This window comes from Meriones unguiculatus, chromosome 1, assembly GCF_030254825.1.
Source record: "Meriones unguiculatus strain TT.TT164.6M chromosome 1, Bangor_MerUng_6.1, whole genome shotgun sequence".
Classification (NCBI taxonomy): domain Eukaryota; kingdom Metazoa; phylum Chordata; class Mammalia; order Rodentia; family Muridae; genus Meriones; species Meriones unguiculatus.
In genome coordinates this window covers 183,981,000-184,003,505 of record NC_083349.1, presented here as the reverse complement: position 1 = coordinate 184,003,505, position 22,506 = coordinate 183,981,000, and the positions used below count along the sequence as shown (strand labels likewise).

The window sequence follows — 22,506 nt, the reverse complement described above, 5'->3', positions numbered from 1 at the left end:
ATTGGCCTCGTAGCTCAAAATAACGCGTCACTCCCGGATTCCAAGTAAATAAGAAATATACTCAATACGTGGAAGGGAGGGGCAGGTAAAGAAATGGGGGGGGGGGGGCTCGCAATAAGGAAAAGATACATTAAAAGAATTCTTAAAAACAGTCAACTAGATTTTTTTTGGAAGTTAAACATTTCCAACTCCGCAGCTTAGAACTAATAAAAACTCAGGAATGCTATCTCCTGGAAACAAACTTTTAGTCGTGAAATACTAGCGAGTCCCGTAACATCTGAAAACACGTGGCGGGGGAGGGGAGCTGGAGGCTGGACCAAAGACTACCACTCCCACTAGACCTTTCGGCAGTCGAGCGTGGCTGTGGAGGGCGAGCAGACGCGCAGCGTGCCGGGGTTTGTAGTCTTCTCCCGGCACCTCCCCGTGGGTTTGCGACGTTTAGCGACTGTGGCGCCTGCGCGCGCTGGGCCGGCGGGGCTGGGGCCGTGGCGGCTCGTGCCGGGTGATGCTAGGCGTATCCCTGGGCGCCAGGCTGTTGCGGGACGTGGGTGGCAGGCGCGGGCAGTTCGGGGCGCGAGGTGTCAGCGAAGGTGGCTCAGCCATGGCGGCAGGGGAGAGCATGGCTCAGCGGATGGTCTGGGTGGACCTGGAGGTGAGAGAGTGCGGCCGAGGGGTGCGGGGAGGCGAGCGCAGATTCGCGCGTGGGACCGAGGGACCCACCTGTCCCGGGAGGCGGCTGGGGTCCGGGTGTCAGGTGCGACAGGTGAGCACGGCCTCAGGAGCCCGAGCCAGAAGTTCTGCGGGGTTCTGGGACTGTGCTGGACTGTAGCTTTTCTTTCCATCTGGGTGGAGCCATCCGTGAATCATCCCCCTCCCCAGCCTCGACCTCCACCCAGATATTAATTTGCCTAACTCTCTAGAGTCTCTGCGGCCAGGATGGAGGGTGGGGGTGGGGACAGCGACTCTGAGCGCCCCCCCGCCCCCACCTCCTAGCCTTAAAAGACTAGGTTGCTTAAGCTAGGACTCAGGAGATGACTCAGCCTTACCCCTCATTCCATAAAAGAGAAAATTGAGGCCCCAGTGGAAGATTCAAGTTACTCAAAGTGCACCGGGAACCAGAACCCTTTTCAGTTTTAACGCATTCATACCTAGGCCTCCCTCGAGCCCCAGTTTTCTCCTTACGAAATGAGTTTAGTTGTAAACTTTTAAAGTTAGATTATGATAAGGATCAGATGTTGGGAACCTTTGTAAACTTGTGAGAAGTAATGTTAGTGAGCTCACTTTGCCCGTAATCGAGTGCTGTGCTCATCCTGCTTACTTTGCGTCTGTTCCCAGTACAAACAGTGTTTGACAGTAGCTGGCCCACAGGACAGGTCTGTGGCAGCGTGTGAGTACTCAGAACTCACTAGCCCGAGCACTGCCCATAGAATGTAAGCTGAGTGTGCACAAAGGAACCCCTATTAAATAAACTTGGGCAGGAGAGGTTTAAAAAGAAAGAGGTTGTATGTGTTACATGCTTTTTTACTTATGTTTTGCAGATGACAGGATTGGACATTGAGAAGGATCAGATTATTGAGATGGCCTGTCTGATAACTGACTCCGACCTTAACATTTTGGCTGAAGTAGGTGATGCCATGTAAATACATTGGTACCACTTAAGGGGCATTGGGAATCTAAAGGTGGCTTCTTCCAACCTAATTGAAAAACTGAGCAGATTAAGGTCCAGTCTAGTATAGTAGGGCAATCCATACAATACGTTAGAGTTGGTACTAGAACCAACAGAATGCACCTCATATAACTGGATTCATTTTTCCGTTGAAATTTATACACCCCCCCCATGCTACAATAGTCATGAATAGGGGGCTTGCTCAAGAGCAGTTGGCTAGATATTAGGGAAGCTGGTTAAACTGTTCTCTAAACTCAGGCAGTATAGTATCAAGTGTCCCTAACCAGTATCCAGCCTGCTATGGTACGGTCTCATCGCATTTGGTGACAGCTGCCAGAGTTTCCCATCTTCATGTCATAACTTTGGCTTTAATCTCATATTTAGTCATCCCTTTCTCACTCCATAGGGCATTGGTTCCAGGTTTCTCCTGTAGGGACCCAAATCTCATTCACCTATATCCTTTAACTTGATGCAGTATTTCTTGTGTGCTTTGCATCACCTCTAGATTCCCTGTTGTCATTCTTGTGATTCCTCTAGGATACCTGATGCAATGTTGGTGTATGTAAGTAGTTTTTACATCAAGTTGCTTAGTGAATGATAAGGAAAAACATATTCATATGTGTGCCTTGCAGACCAGTGATATTCTGGTCTGAGTTGCTTGAATTTAGCACCCATTGTTCCAGATGGCTGATTGCCTTTTCAGCTGGGATGTGTGCTTCCTGCATGTCTGTGTTAGGGTCTTAAAAGTCTATTGATGCAATTCTAGAATGTGTTCTTGTGGTGATCTTAATCAGCCAGGATAAAACTTTGTACATGCTGCTTTTTGTTTTTTTTTGGTTAGTTTTGGTTTTTTGAGACAAGTTTCTCTGTGTAGCCTTGGCTGTCCTGGATCGCCACCTGCCTCTGCTTCCCAGGGAATTGGGATTAAAGGCCTGTGCCACCATGCGTGGTGTATGTACATGCTGCTTTTCACTGAAACATTGAGGAAAACAAACAAGACATCCCTGTTAGTATTTGCATTTCAGCCACTCATGAAGCATTTTAAAAGATGAACTCCCTAACCTTAATACTGTCCTCAATATTTGAAGTCATTAAAAAACAAAATAGGCAGGGTATAGTGGCCCTCGCCTTTAATCCCAGCACTTGGGAGGCAGTGGCAGGTGGATCTTTGGGAGTTTGAGACCAGCTTGATCTGTATGGCTAGCTCCAGGCCAGCCAGGGCTACATGGGGGTGGAGAGATAGCTCAGCATTTCAAGTGTGTACTATTCATTCATGAAGACAAGTGTCTGTGTGCCAGTACCTTTATCACAGGCACCCATAACTCCAACTCTAAGGGATTTGATGGCGCTCTTCTGGTCTCTATGGGTACCCTGACCAGACACATGCAGACACATAGAAATAAAATTTCAGCAACAAAACCGATAGAAATGAAGTAGGTATGCTTGTTAATAAATTAGATTCTCAGAGTGTAGGCTTGGTGGACACTGGAGTCGCAGACATTTCCTGTCTACAGTTAGGACTTTTTATTCCCTGGGTAGGCAAAACAGAGGAGGCATTTTTAGCTGGGCATGATGCCACAAACGTTTAATCTCAGTACTTCAGAAGGCAGAAACAGGGGGATCTCTGATTTGAGGCCAGGCTGACATACAGAGTGAATTTCTGGTCATTTTGGGCTACATAATGAGACTCTGTCTCAAAACAACAGCAACAAAACCAAAAAACGGAAAAGGTATTTAGAGATGAATTCCCGTCTTCTAGTAGCATCAGGCTTATTGTCTGGAGGAGAACCATGAGACTGTTTCTTCTGTTTCCTCAAACAATTTCATTCAAATCTGTAAAAAATGAGCCCAGAGCGTTAGGTTTATTTTTCTGACTTGGAATTTTTTGGTGATAAACAGTCAAGATGTCTTTATTTTGCCAGCTCTGCTTACCCTTGGCCAAAGGAGTGTTTTTCTTTTAGACTCTGGATGACCTGAAATACAGTTTAATGGATCAAAAGTTGGTTGATATGTACTGGGAGGAACTTTCCAGTGTGTGTCCATACAGTTGCTCATGAATGGCTTATTTGTTCAACGGTTTAAGTCAGATGAGGATAAAGGTGCTAGGAAAACACTTAAGGTATGTCAGTTGTGTGGGAAATATGTTTTATTCTCATGTAAGGGTCTTAGGAAAGTGTTTTTTGCTGGTAGAAGTGGCCTGTTTTACTTAATTAGTTTGCCAAAGGGCAGTCTAGATGAGGTCAGTAGATTTATAGTATGTCTTTTCTGTTCTTCAATTTTTTTACACATAGTTTTGATTTCTCCAAGATGGTCAACATCTGTTTTTGTATTTCATTACATTTTTAGACAACAGGCCTATTTTAGTGCAGTTCTAGACTAACTGTAGAATTTAAGCTGTTGAGGCTTAGGGAGGCAGTGGCACTATGCCAAGCCTAACAACTTGAGTTTGATCCTTAGGAACCACATGGTAGAAGGAGAAGACCAACTTCTGAAAGTTGTTCCCTGATGTATACACACACGCACACACACACACGGGGAGGGGGGAAGAGAGAGAGGAATGCGTTGCACTTGCATTCTTGCAAATAAATAAATAAAACCAATACTTTTTTAAAAAAGGATAAAGATTACAGATTATATAAAGTTGCATTCCTTTCAGTGAATGAAATCTATTTTTACTACTTGACTAGTTGTAATTCCTTGCATTAAGTAGTAGACAGTCTTTCTTCTCTAGAAAGTTCAGGTAACTGTAATTCCCCGCATTCTGTTAAAACCTGATCTTATAACCTTTATCTTAAAGGAGAAACAAAAATCATTTGCTTAATTCCACATTTAGGCTGTCTCACAGACTCACAGTTTTATTTCCTTGCTGGTTGGCTGGCCTAGTGGGTAAAAACACTTGCCGTCAAGACTGATTGATGACCTGCATGGTGTCAGAAAGAACTGGCTCTTTCAAGTTGCTCTTTTACCCCAGATGCATGTGTGTTACGTGTGTGTGTGAGTTTGTACATGCACAGATAAAACTTAAGGGCTAGAGAGATGGCTCAGTAGTTAGGTAGTGTAACACTGCTTTCACAGAGGACCTGAGTTCAGTTCTCAGCATCCGTGTGGGGCAGCTCACAGCTGCCTATACCACCAACACCAGGGGATCTGTGCCCTCTGGCCTCCAGGGATACCAGCACATATATACACAGTCATGTGAGCATATACATAACGAAAAATAAATTTTTTAAAATTTAAATTAGTAAATGGAACTGAGAATTTAAGGGACATTTTTTTCTTTAGATATTATTAGTTACATCTTTAAAAACATTTGCTTTTTAAATATAAAACTTCTAAAGCTTACAGAGTATAACTTTGTTCACAGTGCATATATATCAATCTGTTGGGTGTATTTGATCGTCTTCCTCACCCCTGTCCTCTCCAAAGCTTATGTATTTTCTTTATGTTTCATATGCAAATATAAATATGTATTAAAAACAACAACAACAAAACATGTCTGGGGTGATACCTTGGTCAGTTAAGTGCTTGCTGTGTACACAGAAAATCCCAAGTTAGACTGTCAGACCTTTCTAAGAAGCCAGCCTGGCAGCATGCATCTGTAACCCCAGTGTTGGGGAAGCGGAGTCGGCGAGGCTCTGGGGGCTTGCTAGCCAGCTTCATTGGCAAGCCCTAGTCCCCAGGTGGATGGCTCCTGAGGAAGGGCTCAAGGCTGTCCTTGGACCTTATACATATATATGCCCCTTTCCCAATACACTCGTAAATGCATGCAATTTGAAAGTAGGGTTATTTCTGTTGATTATTTTGAGACAGGGTCTCACTCTGGAACTCTGGCTGGCTTAGAACTTTCTTTGTAAACCAGGCTGGCCTCAAATTCAAAGAGATCCTTATTTGTCTCAGCCTCCCAAGTACAGTGATTAAAGGTGTGCACCACCATTTCCAGCCTCTGTTGATTCTAGATGACTAATGGCTTTTCCCACCCACAGGGCCCCAACCTGATTATCAAACAGCCGGATGAGTTGCTGGACAGCATGTCAGATTGGTGCAAGGAGCATCATGGGAAGGTAACATTACCAAATAACAAGATTGCTGCTTTGGGGATCAGTCACAAGCTTGTTGCTCGCACATCTGAATTCTGTGCCCTTGGTGGATGGTGTTATAAAAGGGTTAGATGAAGAAGGCTTGGCAAGCCTGGGCAGCTGCTTGCTTGTTCACTTTTCATCTTTGGGACCTCTTGAGATCACCTTCTCCTGAATGTCCTCTTTTATTTTCTCTTCTGCATTCAGTCTGTCGCGAACGCATTGTGGAATTTCAAGTGTTACTCAAGTCAGTCTTTTGGATAAGATTAGACCTCAACCCACAGAAAAAGGGGACTACTGCTCTGCTCTTAGTAGCTGTTTCTTCCCAGAGGTTCAATGCTTGGACTCTGAGCTCCATCTTTTCTGACTGTGGAAGTGCTATTAACAATCAGGAGCATAACTTAATTTGGTTCAGATTCTTTAAGACACAAAATTGGTGTAATGATGGCAGTTTCAGTTCAGATTTGAGCTCCTAAAACTGGTCCAGCCGTGGTTGTATTTACCTGTTTTAGAAGTGAAGTTTCATTTCCGGATGCCTTTGAAAACTGACTTCATGTGTTTCTGGTGGGGGCTGGGGATTCTCTCTTGCAGTCTGGTCTTACCAAGGCAGTGAAGGAGAGTACAATTACATTGCAGCAGGCAGAGTATGAATTTCTGTCCTTTGTACGACAGCAGACTCCTCCGGGGCTCTGTCCGCTTGCAGGTAAAATCCAATCCTATGTCTATCTTGTAGATAGTCTTCTATAGTAGTTCAAGAGACTGAAGTTCCAGAGAGACCTGCTGAGACCATCCTTGCCTTCCAATCACCTGATTCGGAGCAAACCTCTCACTTTTGTGTATCAGTGAAATGGCTTGGAACTTGATCTGAGACCTGAAAAACACAGAGGAACTCAGCAAAAGCCCACCCTCCCCTTATTTTTATTACGGAAAACATTCCAGATGCACAGAAAAGTTGGATTTGGTCATTGTTAATCTTTGCCATGTTGGTTTTTCCTATATTTTTTTCTTGCTGCTTTTGGACATTTGAAAATAAACCGCAGGCTTTGTGACACTTCCTTCCTAAAGTCCCCCTCAAGCAGCTCATAAGAGTAAGGACATTTTCCTATGTAACATAGTACTATTATTGCATTGGAAATAGTTAATGCCATTCAAGAGTATCTGCGGTACCCAGCCACATTTAAAGTATCCTGAAGTGTCTGTTTTTGAACTCAGACGTGGTCATTGCTCATATATATTTATTTGGTTATTTCATCTCTAGATGGTTAGTCCGAAGTCATTCACCTATCTTTTTTTGTGGCCCCCCACACCCGTGACATAGACTTTTAAAGAGACTAGGTCTATTATACTAGGATTAAAAGGTTGACATTGTCAGAGGGAAGGTAATGTTCTGTGGGGATGTGCTTGAATTTGTGTATGTAAATTAGTATGATAACTAACACTTTAAATACAAGGAAAAGTTTTGGCATTGCATATGAGAGCATATATTGTATAAATGTTTTTTCCCCCCTAGCCAATGTGGCTAATGTCTATTTTAAAGTTCTCATTTAAAGTCCAGTGTTTAATGATATAAATTACTGTATGGAAACATGAATATGGATATAATTTGTCAAAAACATTGGAATGTAAAATAAAGGTTTATCTACTATATGATTCAGTTAAATTTTTAGTGCTAGTAGTGTGGATTTTGTGACACTGGGAACAAGTTTGTACATCTGTATGAATCTGGAAAGTAACAGAGTTAAACTCTTAAGAGTGTGGATTGCTAGACGGCTCTTCTGCCCACAAGAGACTGCTCAAGAGTTTATCGTGAGCTAGACTCAGGACTTGCTGAGGAACCTGTGTTTGTAACCTACCCTGACGTACTTAGACCTGATGGAGACAGCTGGAGATGCTTTTAGAAACCATTTGAAAGAAAAAAAAATTAACTTCCATTTCAAATATGATCTGTGAATGTTTATTTCGTGCTGTACACTGTTAGAAATGCGCAGACGCGGTATGCTTCATGTCTTTCTAGGGAACTCAGTTCATGCAGATAAGAAGTTTCTTGACAAACACATGCCCCAGTTCATGAAACATCTTCATTATAGGATAATTGATGTGAGCACTGTTAAAGAGCTGTGCAGGTAAGGGCTATATTTAGGATCCATTATATTGCCTCATGTAGCATGTTTTAGTCGAGAATTTGTCAAAAATAATGGACTAGAATTAAGGATGCTGAATGGGTTTTTGCCTTCCTCATCCCAGTCTGTATATAGTTTGAGTGGTGAGGCCTGGGAGAACTGTCGGAAGTGTCCCACACAGATTTCATTAAACCAGAGAATTTATGCGTTGACTTACCCACTGGGAATATAGAGATGTAAAGCTCCCGAGTAGCTCAGAGTCCAGTGAGTTGACAGAGGTGTAAAAAAAGACACCCTAAAAGTAAACTTCCGGGGGACCTGCGTGGTGGGAATATGCATGCACAATCTGAGGGGGCCAGGGGTGCTTAGGATGCTGCAGCAGAAGGGGGAGTCAGAAGCTTTAGCTAGCACACCACCTTTTCAATGAGACTTAGAGGGAACATTCCTGAATGCAAGCAGAGATGGGAGGATGCTAGGGAAGCTAAGACAAAGCGGGCACAGGGGTGGTGGGGTGCAGCACAGGTAGTAGAGCGCTTCCTTGCATGCAGGGAGTCCTTACAGACTGCACACCTGTAATTCCAGCCCTGGGGAAGATGGAGGCAGGAGGATCAGGAAGCCAGCCTGAGCTACAATGAGAACCTGTCTTTTAAAAAAAGGGGGGGAGGGGGAGAAATGTTAAAAAAATTGTATATTATTTGTTAATGCTGAGGTGGAAAGCTTGGGGTTGGCAAAGGTGAAACCAAGGCTCAACCGTGAAGGGCTTGTGTGCCTGCTTGAGGTGTTTGATTTCATTTACTAAGGATGCAGTGCCTTTGGGAAAGTTTTAATGGAAGGATGAAAGAAGATTATTACCATTCTGCTTAGAAGGTGGCAAGTAAAGTGGGAGGAAAAAAGGAGGCTTGTACATCATCCTGAGGATGGAAACACCAGGGAGGGAAATGACCATTGAGTACTTGTGAGGGAGATGGAGAGTAAACATTTGCTAAGGTCAGCAGGCATGACAGCTGCTCCGGTGAGGCAGTGAGGAAAGAGAAGCAGTAGAAAGGGGGTGGTGTTACCAGCTGAAACAGCCCAGGTGGATAGAAAAGGAATAAGAGCTGCCCTCATGGAAGGGTGTGAAAGATGTGTGGTCTCACAGGTATTAAATTAGAAGTGTCTAGCGGGTTGGGTGGAGATACCCAGCAGGCAGTTAGATATGCAGGACAGAAGTTGTTGCAAGGGTTGGGTTGATGTTAGAGACTTAAGAATCCTCTGCATTGACAGACTTGTTTAAAGAGTATCTCGGGTGAAGAGAGGAAAAAGCCTTTCTCAGTGTTAATTAATGACTCAGAAGGGGCTGGGGATGTAGCTCAGTTGGTTGAGCACTTGCTTAGTATGTAGGGAAGCCCTGGGTTTGAGTCTGTTTGAGTACTATAACAGGTGTCTGTTATAGTACTGTGGACATGGAGGCAAGGAGGATCCAGGAGGCCAGCCTGGGTTACCTGAGACCCAGTCTCAAACAGAAACCAGTAGATAAATGACTTGAAGGTGATTGCTCAGTGTGCTTGAGACAGCTTCCTTTGAGAGTTTATAATTTTTACTGTGTATAGACGCTGGTATCCAGAAGATTATGAATTTGCACCGAAGAAGGCTGCTTCTCACAGGTAAGATTGGGACCTTCCAAGGGCCTGCTAGTCTGACACACACTCACACATTTAACCCCAGTCCTGAGTTCTTAAATAATAATCTTTCTTCTCATTCTTCTTTATTCCGCCAAAGATAGTCTGAGTGGTGAAAGGGTAACTTTCTTACCCTGAGTCCCAAGAATGCTGGTCAGGCTTCTTGATTCGGTTTTCAGCAGGGGCCTATCTTTGTTGCTATTGTTTTGTTTTTAGTCACATAGTCTGTTACACTCTTAAAACTTGGTTTGGAAGTACGATGAAACAATTTGTGACCTCTGTAGAAACCTCTCACCGAGGACACCAATCCATGGCCACCTGCAGTCAGAACTCTGTAAACTCTCCTATAAGGCAGTTATTCTACCTGGCGCTTTTGCTTTCCTGGTGTGTCTGCTTGCAACCCCAGGCATGCACTGTTTCTTTTAAAATTTGGAGCCATTTAGAAAGAACAGCCGATGGATAAGGACAGTCCAAGGGGAGTGTTTGGTTACTGATTTACTTAGTTGACAATACTGAATGCTGATTTGATTCGTTGATACTCTATAGGGTACAGTTTGAGGAATCACAGAAAGACTAGTCCCCAACCTGGAATGGCCTGTTGTGCTCCCAGGGAGTGTCCCCAAATGATAGCCTGCTTATTCAGGTGTAAGATAGTTTATCAGTAACAATGAGGTTTGGAATTTTTTGGAATTTGGAGATTTTTAGATTTTATTATTATTTGTGTACAAATATGAATGTTTGTATAGTGTATGTTTGTGCATATGTGCATGTTTGTGTGTGTATGTTTGAGTGTGAATGCTTCGATGTGCTTGTGTGTGTGTGTATACATGGTGCACGTGTGAAGATACAAAGGACAGCTTGCAGGAGTTGGCCCTGCGGGTTGAACTCACTCAGATTGGCAGGCTTGGCAGAGATATCTTTCCCCACTGGCCCATCTCAAGAGCTCCTTTCCAGTTTAGGAAGCTGCTGGTTAGCTACATTGTTCATCGTCATGCCCCTTTGAAGAAGACAGGTCTTTGTAATACAATATGTAGATACTTCTAAAAAAAGAAATGTGGCTGTTCATACAAGATGGCACAACTCATAACTGTACATAAACTTATGCCAAGATTGAGCCGGGCTTTGCCACACAGTGGGTTCTAAAAGTACTTTTTAGATTTCTGGTCTGTTTCAGAGTTTAGTGTAGTAATATGAGATGCATTGTTGAGGCTGAGGAAAAACCTCATTTGGGAAAGTACCCTCCTCATATCATGAGATGTAGGCTCAGTCCCCAGAATCCATGTTACAGGGCTGGGCAAAGTGGTGTGTGCTGTTCTCAGCATTGAAGAAGCAGACAAGGGCCCCTAGGGTTCCATGATCTGCTATTCCACCATAGTTGGGGAGCTCCAGGCCATTGAGAGACCCTGTGTCACAAATAGGATTGCATTCCTGAGGATGACATATCCTCAGTTGTCTTCTGACCTACACATACATACACATGTACATGTGAAAAATAATGTGATTATGTATATCTCCAAATAATATTTCAAATGTATTCTTTGGCAATATCATACATATTTATAATGTATTTTGATCATATCTATCCCTAACTCCCACCCTTCCCATCACTAAAACATTCTTTTGTTTGTTTTACGAGACAGGGTCTCTCTGTGTAGTGTTGCCTATTCTGGACCTGCTTTGTAGACCAGGCTGGCCTCGAACTCACAGAGATCTGCCTGCCTCTGCCTCCTTGAGTGTTGGGATTACAGATGTGCACCACTGTGCCCAGCTCTTTTAAACGTTCTTTAAATGTCTCTTTCCTGCCTTTTTCTTTTCTTTTTTTCTTTGTGTGTGTGTGTTTGAGGCAAGGTCTCTTTGGGCAGCCCTGACTGTTCTAGAATATACTATATTTAGATCAGGCTATCCTCAAACTCAAGAGATCAGCTTGCCTCAGCCTCCCAAGTGCTGAGATTATGTGCAGTCCACCACACCTCTCTGTCTTCTTTCACCAGAATATGGGTGGCCCTGCCATGAAGAAATTGACCCCCACCTTTGACCTTTGGTAGTCATCACTTGCTGAGAGCTCTTCAACTAGGGGTGGGAAGCTATATTTTTGAGTTTCAGTCATATATATATATGAACGCACATTATTGCCTTAGTTACAGAAATGAGTGCCATAAAATAACTCCGGCACTGATGTTTGCTCAGTGAATTCTCTAGAAGAGGCCCTTAGCCCACCACAGTGTATTGATTTACTTGCGCACCACCATTTTAATACTCTCGGTTACCTCATTTCTCAGGCTTCAGCTGCTGAGAAACAGCATGTTAGAGAAGGAAGGCTAATAGGTGGAGGCAGGCTGTTACTGGTCCTAGCACAAATTACCACAAGAGAGGCGGCAGAGCCTCCTTTATGGCTTGGTACTGTCTGATCTGAATAATTGGCCTTCATTAGGATGGCTGAGTCATGAGCTGTGGTGGGTATGTCGGTAAAATCTGTGTAAGGACATCCCCAAGTACTGCATAGTGTTTCCCAGACTCTGGGTCTTGGGCTGCTGGTAAGTGTTCCATGAATATGGTCAGTTACATCTGTAGAAGTGTTATATGTGTGGCACAGGCCCTTAGGAATGTATTGTACGTGTTAAGTTAGTAAATGCTTTGCAGAGGACCTTAGGAGATGGTTAATTGAGATCCCCTCTACCTCAAACACATCAAGTCCTCTGAAACAATTTGGGAAGTTTTAATCTCCTACTTAAAAAAATGAAAGTGAGCACCAGCACCGCCTAGTACCACTGCAGCATTCCACGTCTCTCCACGCCAGCCTGCGGCTACTGACTGGTTCTTAGGTGACTTGTAAGAAGTCACGATTTTCATCTCTAGTGTTTGGGACCTTTTTTTTTTCAGTGTGGTGTGTTTGCTTGTAGGGCACTCGATGACATTAGCGAAAGCATCAAAGAGCTTCAGTTTTACCGAAATAACATCTTCAAGAAAAAGACAGACGAAAAGAAGAGGAAAATTATAGAAAATGGGGAAAATGAGAAGACTGTGAGTTGATGCCAGTTCTCAAGCTGCACAGCCTAGCTCTCCAGAAGCCACTTTAGTGTCCCTCTTTCCTGCTGATAACTTGGCACAGCACCTTTTCTAAAGAAAAGAAAATTTTTTTTCCAGTTAACTTTGCATCTCCAGGCACCTTAAGCAAACAAGATATCACTATTTGTTTCTTCTAATCTGCTCTTTCTGTTACAACACAATGACTCCTTTGTAAGCTTCAGGCTATGCCCACCCTTTCAGTCCATATCTGCATTTGCTTATAGGCCATTCCTTTTGTTTGAAAAAAATAAATAATAAATAAAGCTAGTTCTATTGAAATGCAGCCCTTTCTGTACCATCTATTCTGTAGCAATTTAGTTGTTGGGAAAGGATTTTTTTTTTTAAAAGTAGTATGGCTAAGGCTTAAATTCTCAAAACGCAATTGAATTAAGTTGTATGGGAAGTAAACTCTCTTTCTTTTGCTTTACACATCAAGAGTAGGGAGAGGAATTAGGTTCTAAGAAGATCTGGGCTCCTCATTACCCAGTTAACAGCTCTGGGATAGACCGCCCTCCAACACGGTCAGGAAATCCAGGTAAGCACACGGGATTCTCCACGCAGTCCCTGGGCTTTTTTGGCTAGAGACTATGTACAAGGCAGTCTCCCTGTTGGGCGTCTAGGCCCAAACTAGCCTGTTGCCTTAGGTAAGTAGCCAAGAAGGGATTTCAGTGTAAATATGTTTTTTGTTTGTTTGTTTGTTTTTCAGAGCTGAGGACTGGACCCAGGGCCTTGCACTTGGTAGGCAAGTGCTATACCACTGAGCTAAGTGCCCAACCCCTCAGTGTAAATATGTTAATTCCCAGTTTAGCTGGTCAAAACCAATGGACCGAAGTGACTCTCTTGCCAGTGGGGCCAGTAGAGTCACCTGGAGAACTGGTCTGGTTTCTTTGGGCACCTCATTCTGCTGTTTAGAATTGGGAAAGGATGGCCGGCCTCTCACTGTGAGCCACTGAAAGGGACTTTTATGATGGTCTCAAGTTACATCCTTATTTAGCTATATGGTTCTTGCATGTGAAGAGTAGAATGATCCTAGTGTGTGTGAGTTACCCATGCAGAAGCCCTAGGCGGTGGACTTGAGTAATCTGATTTCTTCACCAAAGAAACACTGGCATGTGGCTGAGGCATAGTTCCTAGACATCTTCAGGGAGATAAATGAAGTTTTAGTTGAACCAAATGATCAAATACCTGAAGCTTCAGGGTCACATATGTAATGAAAGTTTGAGAGGCTGGAGCGATGTCTTGGTTAAGAGCACTGGCTGCTCTTCCAGGGTATCCCAGCTTTATTCCCAGCATCCACATGGTGGCTCACGACCTTCACAGCAAACTCCAGGTTCAGGGAATCCGACACTTACTGTTCTGCAGGCATGGAGCTGGGTTCTGTAACCACGGCCTTCAACTTCATTCTAACAATTCTTTTCATTGGGCATTATTTACCTCACTTTTCAGATACTGAAAATTGATGTTCGGGTAAGTGAACTTAATAGTACAGCAGGAGCTGGAATTCGAATCCAGAGTTTGAGATGGAAGCCCTACTCCTAATTATAGTACCTAACCTGGCTTTCTAAATCATGAATGTTGGTATATGCCATGTCAGAGAACAGAAATAACCCTGGTCTCACACAGCTGTGGACTTAAGGTTTCATCTAGTCAGTGGTTCTCAACCTTCCTAACACTGTGACCCTCTAACACAGTTCCTCATGTCTTGATGGCCCCCAACTGTAAAATTACTTTCATTGCTACTTTTGCAATTTTGCTACTGTTACAAATTGTAATGTAAACATCTATTAGGCAGGATATCTGCTATGAAAGGGGTTGAGAACGGCTGATCTGGCCAAATTTTGCAGGTGTGTCTGTGAGGTGCCCTCCGAGTCCAGAAGAGGGCATCAGATCCCTTGGAGCTGGAGTAACTGGTGATTGTGAACTACCCAACAAGGGTGCAGAAAACCAAATTCAGGTCCTCTGCACTGTCTGTCACACAACGTCTTTCCTGACCTAGTCCCGTGTTCTGAATCTTGTTCAGCAGAGTCCTGTCACGTTGAAATAAAGCCCACATTGCAATTAGTGGAATGATTGGCAGCCCTGGCCCGATGTGATTCTGCATGAAGACATGATTGCTTGACAACTAGTTCATTGTTTTCTCACTGTCCTTAAAAACTGAGGAGTTCACCTTTAATCCAAGCACTCGGGAGGCAGAGACTGGCAGATCTCTGAGTTCGAGGCCAGCCTGATCTACAGAGTGAGTTCTGGGACAGCCAGGGCTATACAGAGAAACCCTGTTTTGAAAAACAATTAATTAAAAAAGAGTTCTATGTATAGTGCTGGCACTTTGGGTCTCCTAGGGATTCTTTAAGTGCAATTTCTGTGACATGGATTGCAGCTCAAATTAGTTTAAACATAACTTCAGCTCAAAAACATGTTGGCACGTGTGCCTCGCAGAGGCTGCTATTCTGGGGCTTCTCACTGGTGGCTCTGAGTAGGGTTATGCTGTGTTCAGGGGTGGCTAGGTGTGCTGGAGCTGACAGGAGCAGCACCTAGCGATAATCTCCTTTAGCACGAAAGCCTCTGTACAGTGTGGCAAGGTCCCCTCTCCCCCAACAGTATTCCACAGAGGTAAGAGGCCCGAGTGCCCTCATTCACAAAACAGTATATCTGTTTAAAAAAACAACAACCAAAACTAACCAGACAAAAAGCTGACAGATGCAGAGAGAAATTCATCGGGCCTTCTTCTTTTTTTAAAGACAGTCTCGCTCTGTGGCCCCGGCCTCGAACTCACCGAGATCTTCCTTCATCTACCTCCTGAATGCTGGGATTGAATATGTGTGCCAGCTACCAGGCCCAGCCAAACTGGTCTTCTTACATATGTGTGCTGTAAAGGAAAAAAATAATAGTCCCATCAAGTACAGGTTTGTCACATTGATCACCTTGTGTTGTACTCGAGTGTCCCGGTTCACCCAAATAGCCTCACATTTTGCAAAATTAAAAAGCAGTAGAGACAATAGAACATTGGTTGTTACCATGATAAGCCACATGCGGCAGGTTGATGGCAGCAAAAGCCATTAGAGTTCCTATCTTTTGATGAAGGCAAGAGCAATTAGGCTATATATTTATTGCTATATGCTGTGTATCTGTTGTGAAGATTGAATTGTAGATATTCACACAAAGCCTTCATTTTAAAACCAAAGAGCCCAGTAAAAATGTAAATGAAGAAATCCTCTGTGGTTGAGGACCCACTGTCAAGTAAAGGATGACCAGCTCTCAGAGCCTGCAGCAGTGAGGATTTATGTCTGCATCCCACTAGGAAACAGGCTGATGGAGCACGGCAAGTTGGAAGTAGAGGTTCTGAGATACTATTTAGTGAGCTCAGTTTTGCACATGGTTTGTTAATTTAGGATACAGTAAACAACGGCATCTCTGGATGCTGGAAATTGGGAAACTGGAACATGGAGCAGAAACAGAGTTCGCGTGCAAATGAAAACATCCCAAGACCAAACATCTTGTGAGCGGCTCACCAGGGTTCACGGTGATCCAGGACATATTACGTGATTTGGGTTGTATGACCTGATGAATATGTCCTTATTGCTGTGGGTGTCGTTACACTGGCTCGCATCAAACATGCATAATTCCTTATGAATCATTTTCAGAAGAATCCTGTCTTAGGACTAGTATATAATGGAAGCAGCTTGCAGGAGTTGAACCTGGGGACCCTGGCCTGTGTTCTTAGAAAAAGTAACATTCCTTCCTGATTCTTATCAGGAACAGAAAGCAGGTAAGTTAGGGGGTGCTTGCTTTTCTGTCGGTGTCAAAGCAGTCTAAGGAACTGATGTTTTGTTAATAAGGTGAGGGACAGTCAAGTCCTGTTCTTCAAAAGAATTCAACTGTGTCACCCACTGAGGCGGAGGAGGAGACACCTCTGGGTTCTGAGTTGTTCGTATTGGATAGTATAGATAAGTTCCATTTAGCAGCTAACAAATTATATGGATCAATCTAGTTGCAGACAAGTATAATGTTGAATATCTTAAAAAAGTATGTATGTGGTTGTATGTGTGTGTACTTGTTATGTGTTGGTGCCCATGAATATGTGTGGAAGCCAACAGAGGTCAGCCAGTGTCTTGCTCTATCAGTCTTATTTGCTTGACAAAGGACCTCTGACTGAGGCTGGAGGTAGGCTGGCAGTCAGCAAACCCCAGAGATCCTCCTGTTTCCACCCCTCACAATGATGGTGGCAGTGGCACTCACTGCCACACTACTGCATACACAGCAGGCACTCCCACCCACTCAGTCCTTTTCCTCCCCCATGTCTTATACTTTGATCCCTTTCAGTCTTTTTTTTTTTTACATTATTTTTCATATTAGAGGTTCAAAAATACTTTGCTACCTAATTCTATGTGACTCTGTTTTTAAGATCCGTGGAATAGGTTCTTGTGGTAGTCAGTCATTTCATATACATAGAACCAGCAGAAGCTTTGAGACGGCTGGAAAGCACAGGTAGGGACAATGAAGAACAGCTGAGTACCCCAGGAAGGGGCAGAAATGCAAACATCTAGAGCTTAGGTGCCCTTCCGTGAACCAGCGTCACTGCACCCGATTTGTCTTCAGTATTTGTTTTATGCAGCGTTAGGCTTTATCAGAGGTTAAACTGTGCAGCATTTGGATAGTCTTTGGGAAGCGCAACCTCTTTGCCAAAGAAGGATGTTACAAACACCATCTGCTGTCACTGCTGTTTCATTGATACATTTTAAAACAGAGGGAGGTTGTAAGTTCAGAAAGTAAGAACAGGTACCTTAAATGGGATAAATTTGATTTTCTGAGAATTCCAATTATGTTCTTTTCATTCATTGTACTTTACACTAACTAAAAAAAACCATAGATTTAATGCGTGCATGTCAGGTTGGAGTTTGGGACTCATGGATGTGTTTACATCTGGAATGTTTGTCTAAAACCCTCTTATAGAAAAGTAGCTATATGCTGTATCATCATCATCACCATCATTATCATCTTATTTTTACTACTACTATTTGTTTGTTTGTTTAGAGACAGGAAGCCTCTTACCTGTGTAGCCCACTATGCTGGCCTGGAACTCAGAGAGCTCACCTGCCTTTCCCTCTTGAGTGCTGGGAAAAAGTGTATACTACCACACCCAACTATGCTCTTAAAAATTGCTTTCTTCCTTGATAACTTCATATGTGAATAAAATACATTTTGGTCATTTTCACTATTACCCTTGTTAGTCTCTCTCTCCCATAACCATTGAATCCCTCCTACAAGACGCCCCCCACCCCACCCCCGCTTTCATGTCTTTGTTCTTTTGTGACCCACTGGATTTATTTAGGTTGCTCTCATGAGCGTACGTGGGGATTTCCTGTAGCATGGACAAGATACCAACAGCTAGAGGACTAAAAAAATATGGCTCGTCCTCCCAAGTAGTGTTAACTGCCCAAAGTCCCTCAGTTTGGCATGGGGTCTTGGAGCCCCGTATTGATGGGGCTGTCTCGTACAGGTCTCTGGCAGGCAACCACAGCTGCTGTGAGTTGATGAGCGTAACAGCCCTGTCAGGTCCATATATCGATATCCTCTTAACATGCTTATTAATTCCTTTATAATTTTTAAACAGTCCAGCATGAACGGACCTGGACAACATCCTCTTCGTAGTCCAGCTGAGATGTCATTGCGTGGTGATCATCAGAGAAGCAAACGGCTTAACTGCCTTGTTGACATTGGCGTTCTGAAGTTGTAGCCTCCAGCCACAATGCCTTTGATATTTTCATGTTGCCTTTCTGAAGCTGGGGAAGGAAGAGGACACAGTTAAGGGGGTTTGGGGGCGGCAGATAGAGGGTAAGGTTAAAATATCTTGGCGTTTCAAACGCTAACGGAAAATTTAAAAAATCATAGTTTGATTTTAATTAAATCCTAAATTTCATGTTGGTCTGAAGAGCATAAATAGATGTTTTCTGTGGCATATAGCAGTTATTTTAGACAAGGATAGCATGTATTTTTATACACTGAGTAACTGAAAGACTTGGGAATAGGGTGCTCTAGCTGCTGGTAAATCATTGTAAGTCATATGGAAGAATTATTCATGCTTAAGAAAACAGCTTGAACTACTTAAATGGCTAGTATACATAGTAAAAATTTTTGGAATATTGTTTAGTAGATAGTAGGCAATGAGATTAAGGGTTCACTGTTTTTAAATTTTAACTATATTGATGGCTTAATTTACACTTGTTGAAGAGTGACTGTGCTGGTTCTAGAGGTGGAGGGCTCAGTACTCACCGAGCTCATCAACCTCATGCTGGCAGACTGTGTGTAGGATGGGGCAGAGGTGCTGGCACCTGGTGTGGGGCTGAGGAAGATGTGAAGTGGTGGGGGCACAGAAGACTGTTCTTATGGTAGTGAAGGGTGTGACAGATTCTGGAGAACATCAGGGAGTCACCTGATGGAATGTAATGAGTGAGGGAAAAGAGACCCCAGATTCTATTGCAGAGTAAGTAAATGTTTGCTAACACAATGGCTGGGTGTAGACTGTTACAGCCTTGAGTCTATGGAGTCCTTATGGGTAAAAGAAAACAAAAGCTGTTCATTTTGATGAATAAGGACATGATGGACCATCTGGACAATTACAGATGGCTGTGAGCTACCATGTAGGAGTTGAACCTGGATCTTTTGGAAGAGTAGCCTGTCCTCTCAACCACTGACCCTTCTCTCCTGCTAGTATTGCATGAGTGACATATATAAAATATTCCCCAAATGTGTGTTATTATTACATTTTTAAATTAAAAAAATATGTATCTGTGAGATGTGTGTACCTAGTGCCTGAGGAGGTCAGAAGAGGATGTCAGATTCCCCAGAAACTGTAGTTACAGGTCATCTAGGTACTGAGATTCAAACTTGAGTCCTCCAAAAGAACAGCAAGTGCTCTTACCACTGAGCCATCTCTCTAGTCCCTCATTACTGTTTTTGACATTTATTTTTATTTATGTTTATCTGTATGTTTGTATGTCATATGAGTGTAGGTCCACACGGAGGCCAGAAGAGGGCACCAGATCCCCTGGAGCTTGAGTTATAGGTAGTTGTAAGCCAACTGATCTTGTGAGTGAGACTCAAACTCAGGGCCTCTGAAGAGCAGTGAGCACTCCTTTAGTTCAACATTTCTCTATCCCCCCTCCCCCTTTCCTTTTGAGACTGTCTCACTAGCCTTGGCTGAACTAGACTCATGTAGCCCAGCCTGGCTTCAGACTCAGAAATCCATGTGCCTGTCTCCTGCACTGGGATTAAAGTTATATAATACCATACTCAGCTTATGATTTTTAAAATTAATGTCAAAATGTTTCACTTAAGATATATTTGTGACAGGGCAGTAGAGATAGCTCAGTGGGTAAGAGCACTAGCTGCACAACATGGGGACTTGAGTTCGAATCCCCAGCACTTCCATAAAAAGGCTAGGTTTGGCTGCAAACACTAACTCTGGCACTCTTGGGGGCAGGAACTTGTTCACTGGGGCAGCCTAGCTTTAGGTTCAGTGGGAAACACTTGCCTCCTGAGAATAAGGAAGAGCTTGGGGGAGTAGGGTACAAAGCAACCTCCTCCTTTGGTCTGTACACTTGGGTACATGGGTGTGCACCTGCACACATGTATGTGCATACACCACACACATGCACATCACACGTACAAACATATTTGTGTTTGTGACCACCTCTAGAATTTTTCCAGTGGTGTTTTATTTTGTTTGAATTCTTAAAATTCCCCTTAAGACAAGTATTATTTAGTAGATTGTATTTTAGTGTCCAGGTGTATTTTGCTAAATCTATTTTCTCTCCTTTTTTTTTTTTTATTATAACAGAGATGTATTAGACTCCACACACACAGTCTTTATGCAGGTAATTTTTTATGACAGTTATTGAATAAATTTGTTACTTGCAGCTTGAAACAACAAAATGTACTTAGATGAATAAAAAGTACCTTTATTGAAATTCCTGCAGTGAAAATAATGTTGAAACCGCAATTTGAAACTCTATTCTATTCCTCCCTTTTCCTATTACAGTCTTGATTTTAGTGTCTCTATTTTTGAAAGCCTGGGGCTCCCTGGTACTGTAATCGTCCTTGGATCATAGACTATGATTTTGTGTTTATATGTGTTATTTGGTGTTAATTTTGACTACCACTAGCAGTGTGCAAGGAAGCCCATTTCCCTGTCCTTCAGTGAACAATACTAGAAAATGTTCAAAGATAATTTTTTGACAATTTAGGAGGAGATACAGTTTTTTTCAATTATATCTATTTCTTTACTTATAGACTAGGTTTAGCTTTTTTATCTATCTCTTGTCCAATTGCCATTCATGGATTTTTTTTGTATATATTAATTGTTATAGAAACGGTGTCTTTTTAAGGAATATAAACCCTATCAGTGTTTTTAGGATGCCATCATCCTTCCTTGCAAACACTTCCTGGATGCAGCATCTGCCTTTTCCCTGCAACTTGGTCTTTTTCTCTACATGTTAAAGGTTTATTTTTTCACTCATATGTATGCTTGTGAGTGTATGCTATGCTTACGTGTGCAGGTGCCCGGGGAGGTCAGAAGAGGGTCCTGGATCCCCTGGACCTTTGCTGGTTTCATAAATCAATAAGCAGCCCATCTAGTCAGACAGCTTTGGAATAACAGGTGACTCTGGGATAGACTGTCCTAAGATGCAGTGGTGACCTCCAAGTTTAGATCAAGAAACAGATCCTTCTGACCCTTTGTAAAAATTTGATCTCAGGTGACTTCAATACACTTCACAAAACTTTTATCAAATGACTTCCGGGCAAACATAAGTGAGAAGGTGACATTGACATTTGTCAAGGTTAGACCTTCAGTGGATATACAAGCTGCTAGAATGTTTATATTATAAAAAATATAATAATTCAGGATTAAGAAAATAGTCCTAGTTCTACCAAGTTCCTAAGCATATCATTTTTCAACTAAATTCAGTCTGTTCATCCTTTTTTTTTCTTCCCCCTTTTGTTGAGCAAAACTAAATGTTTTCTTCTGGGGAGAAAGGGCCTGTTATTGAGGAAATCCATTCTAACCCTTACCATGAAGTGTTCCAGTCAGCATAGTCTTTCTCCAAGTTCTTCAACTGCTTAATGTGATCCTAAAGGCATTGACTGTTGCAGGGTTCCAAGAGTAGAGAGAGAAGCGGTGAGTAGGAGCCAGCAGCAGAGGCCTGTATAACACGAAGTGTAACACAGGCGGAGTCAATGATGCTTGCGTTGTGTCTTTGGGGGCTTGGTGGGAGAGCTCACAGATGTGAAGATAGCCTGTTCTGCAGCAGGAGAGCCACAGGTGAGGGTGGCGTGGGAAGTGCTGTGCTGCAATGGCTTCTGGAGAGGTTGGCCTGAGCCCAAGGGCAGGTCCAGCCAAACCAGGTGGTATTCTGAAGGGAGGGAAGTAGTTTACATGGCCTTTGTGTGGTGCAGTGGCAGTGGCCATGGATAGAAGGGAGAAAGGAGAAAGGGTCTCCTAACAACAGACCTGATAATTAACAAATGTGGTCATTGTTTCTCGGGTATACGCAGGCATGTCCGGAGACAATTTTAGTTGGCCCAGCTAAGAAGGACAGTGCAGGTGACATGTAGTGGGCTCTAGACCAAGTGTTCTGTCAAAGATTGTAAGTTGCAAAAGCTTGTTCCCGAATAAAAAATTATCAACCCCTAAATGTAAGTAATGCCAAGACTGTGAGACCTGGTTTTATTTTGTATTTTATTATAAATGTATTACATTGTATTTATTTTATTTTGTACTTGTGTGTGTGTAACAGTGCATGTATTGAGATCAGAGAATAATTTGTGGGAGTTCATTTTCTCCTTCCAACAAGTGGGTCTGAGAGGTCGTCAGGCTTGGCAGCAAGTACCTTTATCCCCCAAGCCATCTTGCTGACCCTTGT

At 43.0% G+C, this 22,506-nt stretch overlaps 1 protein-coding gene across 5 annotated transcripts in view; it reads left to right on the top strand.

Annotated features, from left to right (window-relative positions):
• The first annotated feature begins 377 nt into the window (after positions 1-377).
• Positions 378-22,506, top strand: part of Rexo2 (RNA exonuclease 2) — a 53,191-nt gene continuing 31,062 nt past the window's right edge. Inside the window, exons 1-7 of one of the 5 annotated variants that reach the window (XM_021633334.2) lie at positions 378-652; positions 1,539-1,622; positions 5,650-5,727; positions 6,334-6,445; positions 7,757-7,865; positions 9,452-9,505; positions 12,421-12,869. In XM_021633334.2, the coding sequence (XP_021489009.1) occupies positions 506-652; positions 1,539-1,622; positions 5,650-5,727; positions 6,334-6,445; positions 7,757-7,865; positions 9,452-9,505; positions 12,421-12,550 (714 nt within the window). In that variant the 5' untranslated portion in view covers positions 378-505 and the 3' untranslated portion in view covers positions 12,551-12,869. Of the gene's footprint in view, positions 653-1,538; positions 1,623-5,649; positions 5,728-6,333; positions 6,446-6,475; positions 7,403-7,756; positions 7,866-9,451; positions 9,506-12,400; positions 12,870-22,506 lie in introns of those variants that run through there. The other 4 variants (XM_060373267.1, XM_060373275.1, XM_060373278.1 and 1 more) reach the window with 4 other exon arrangements.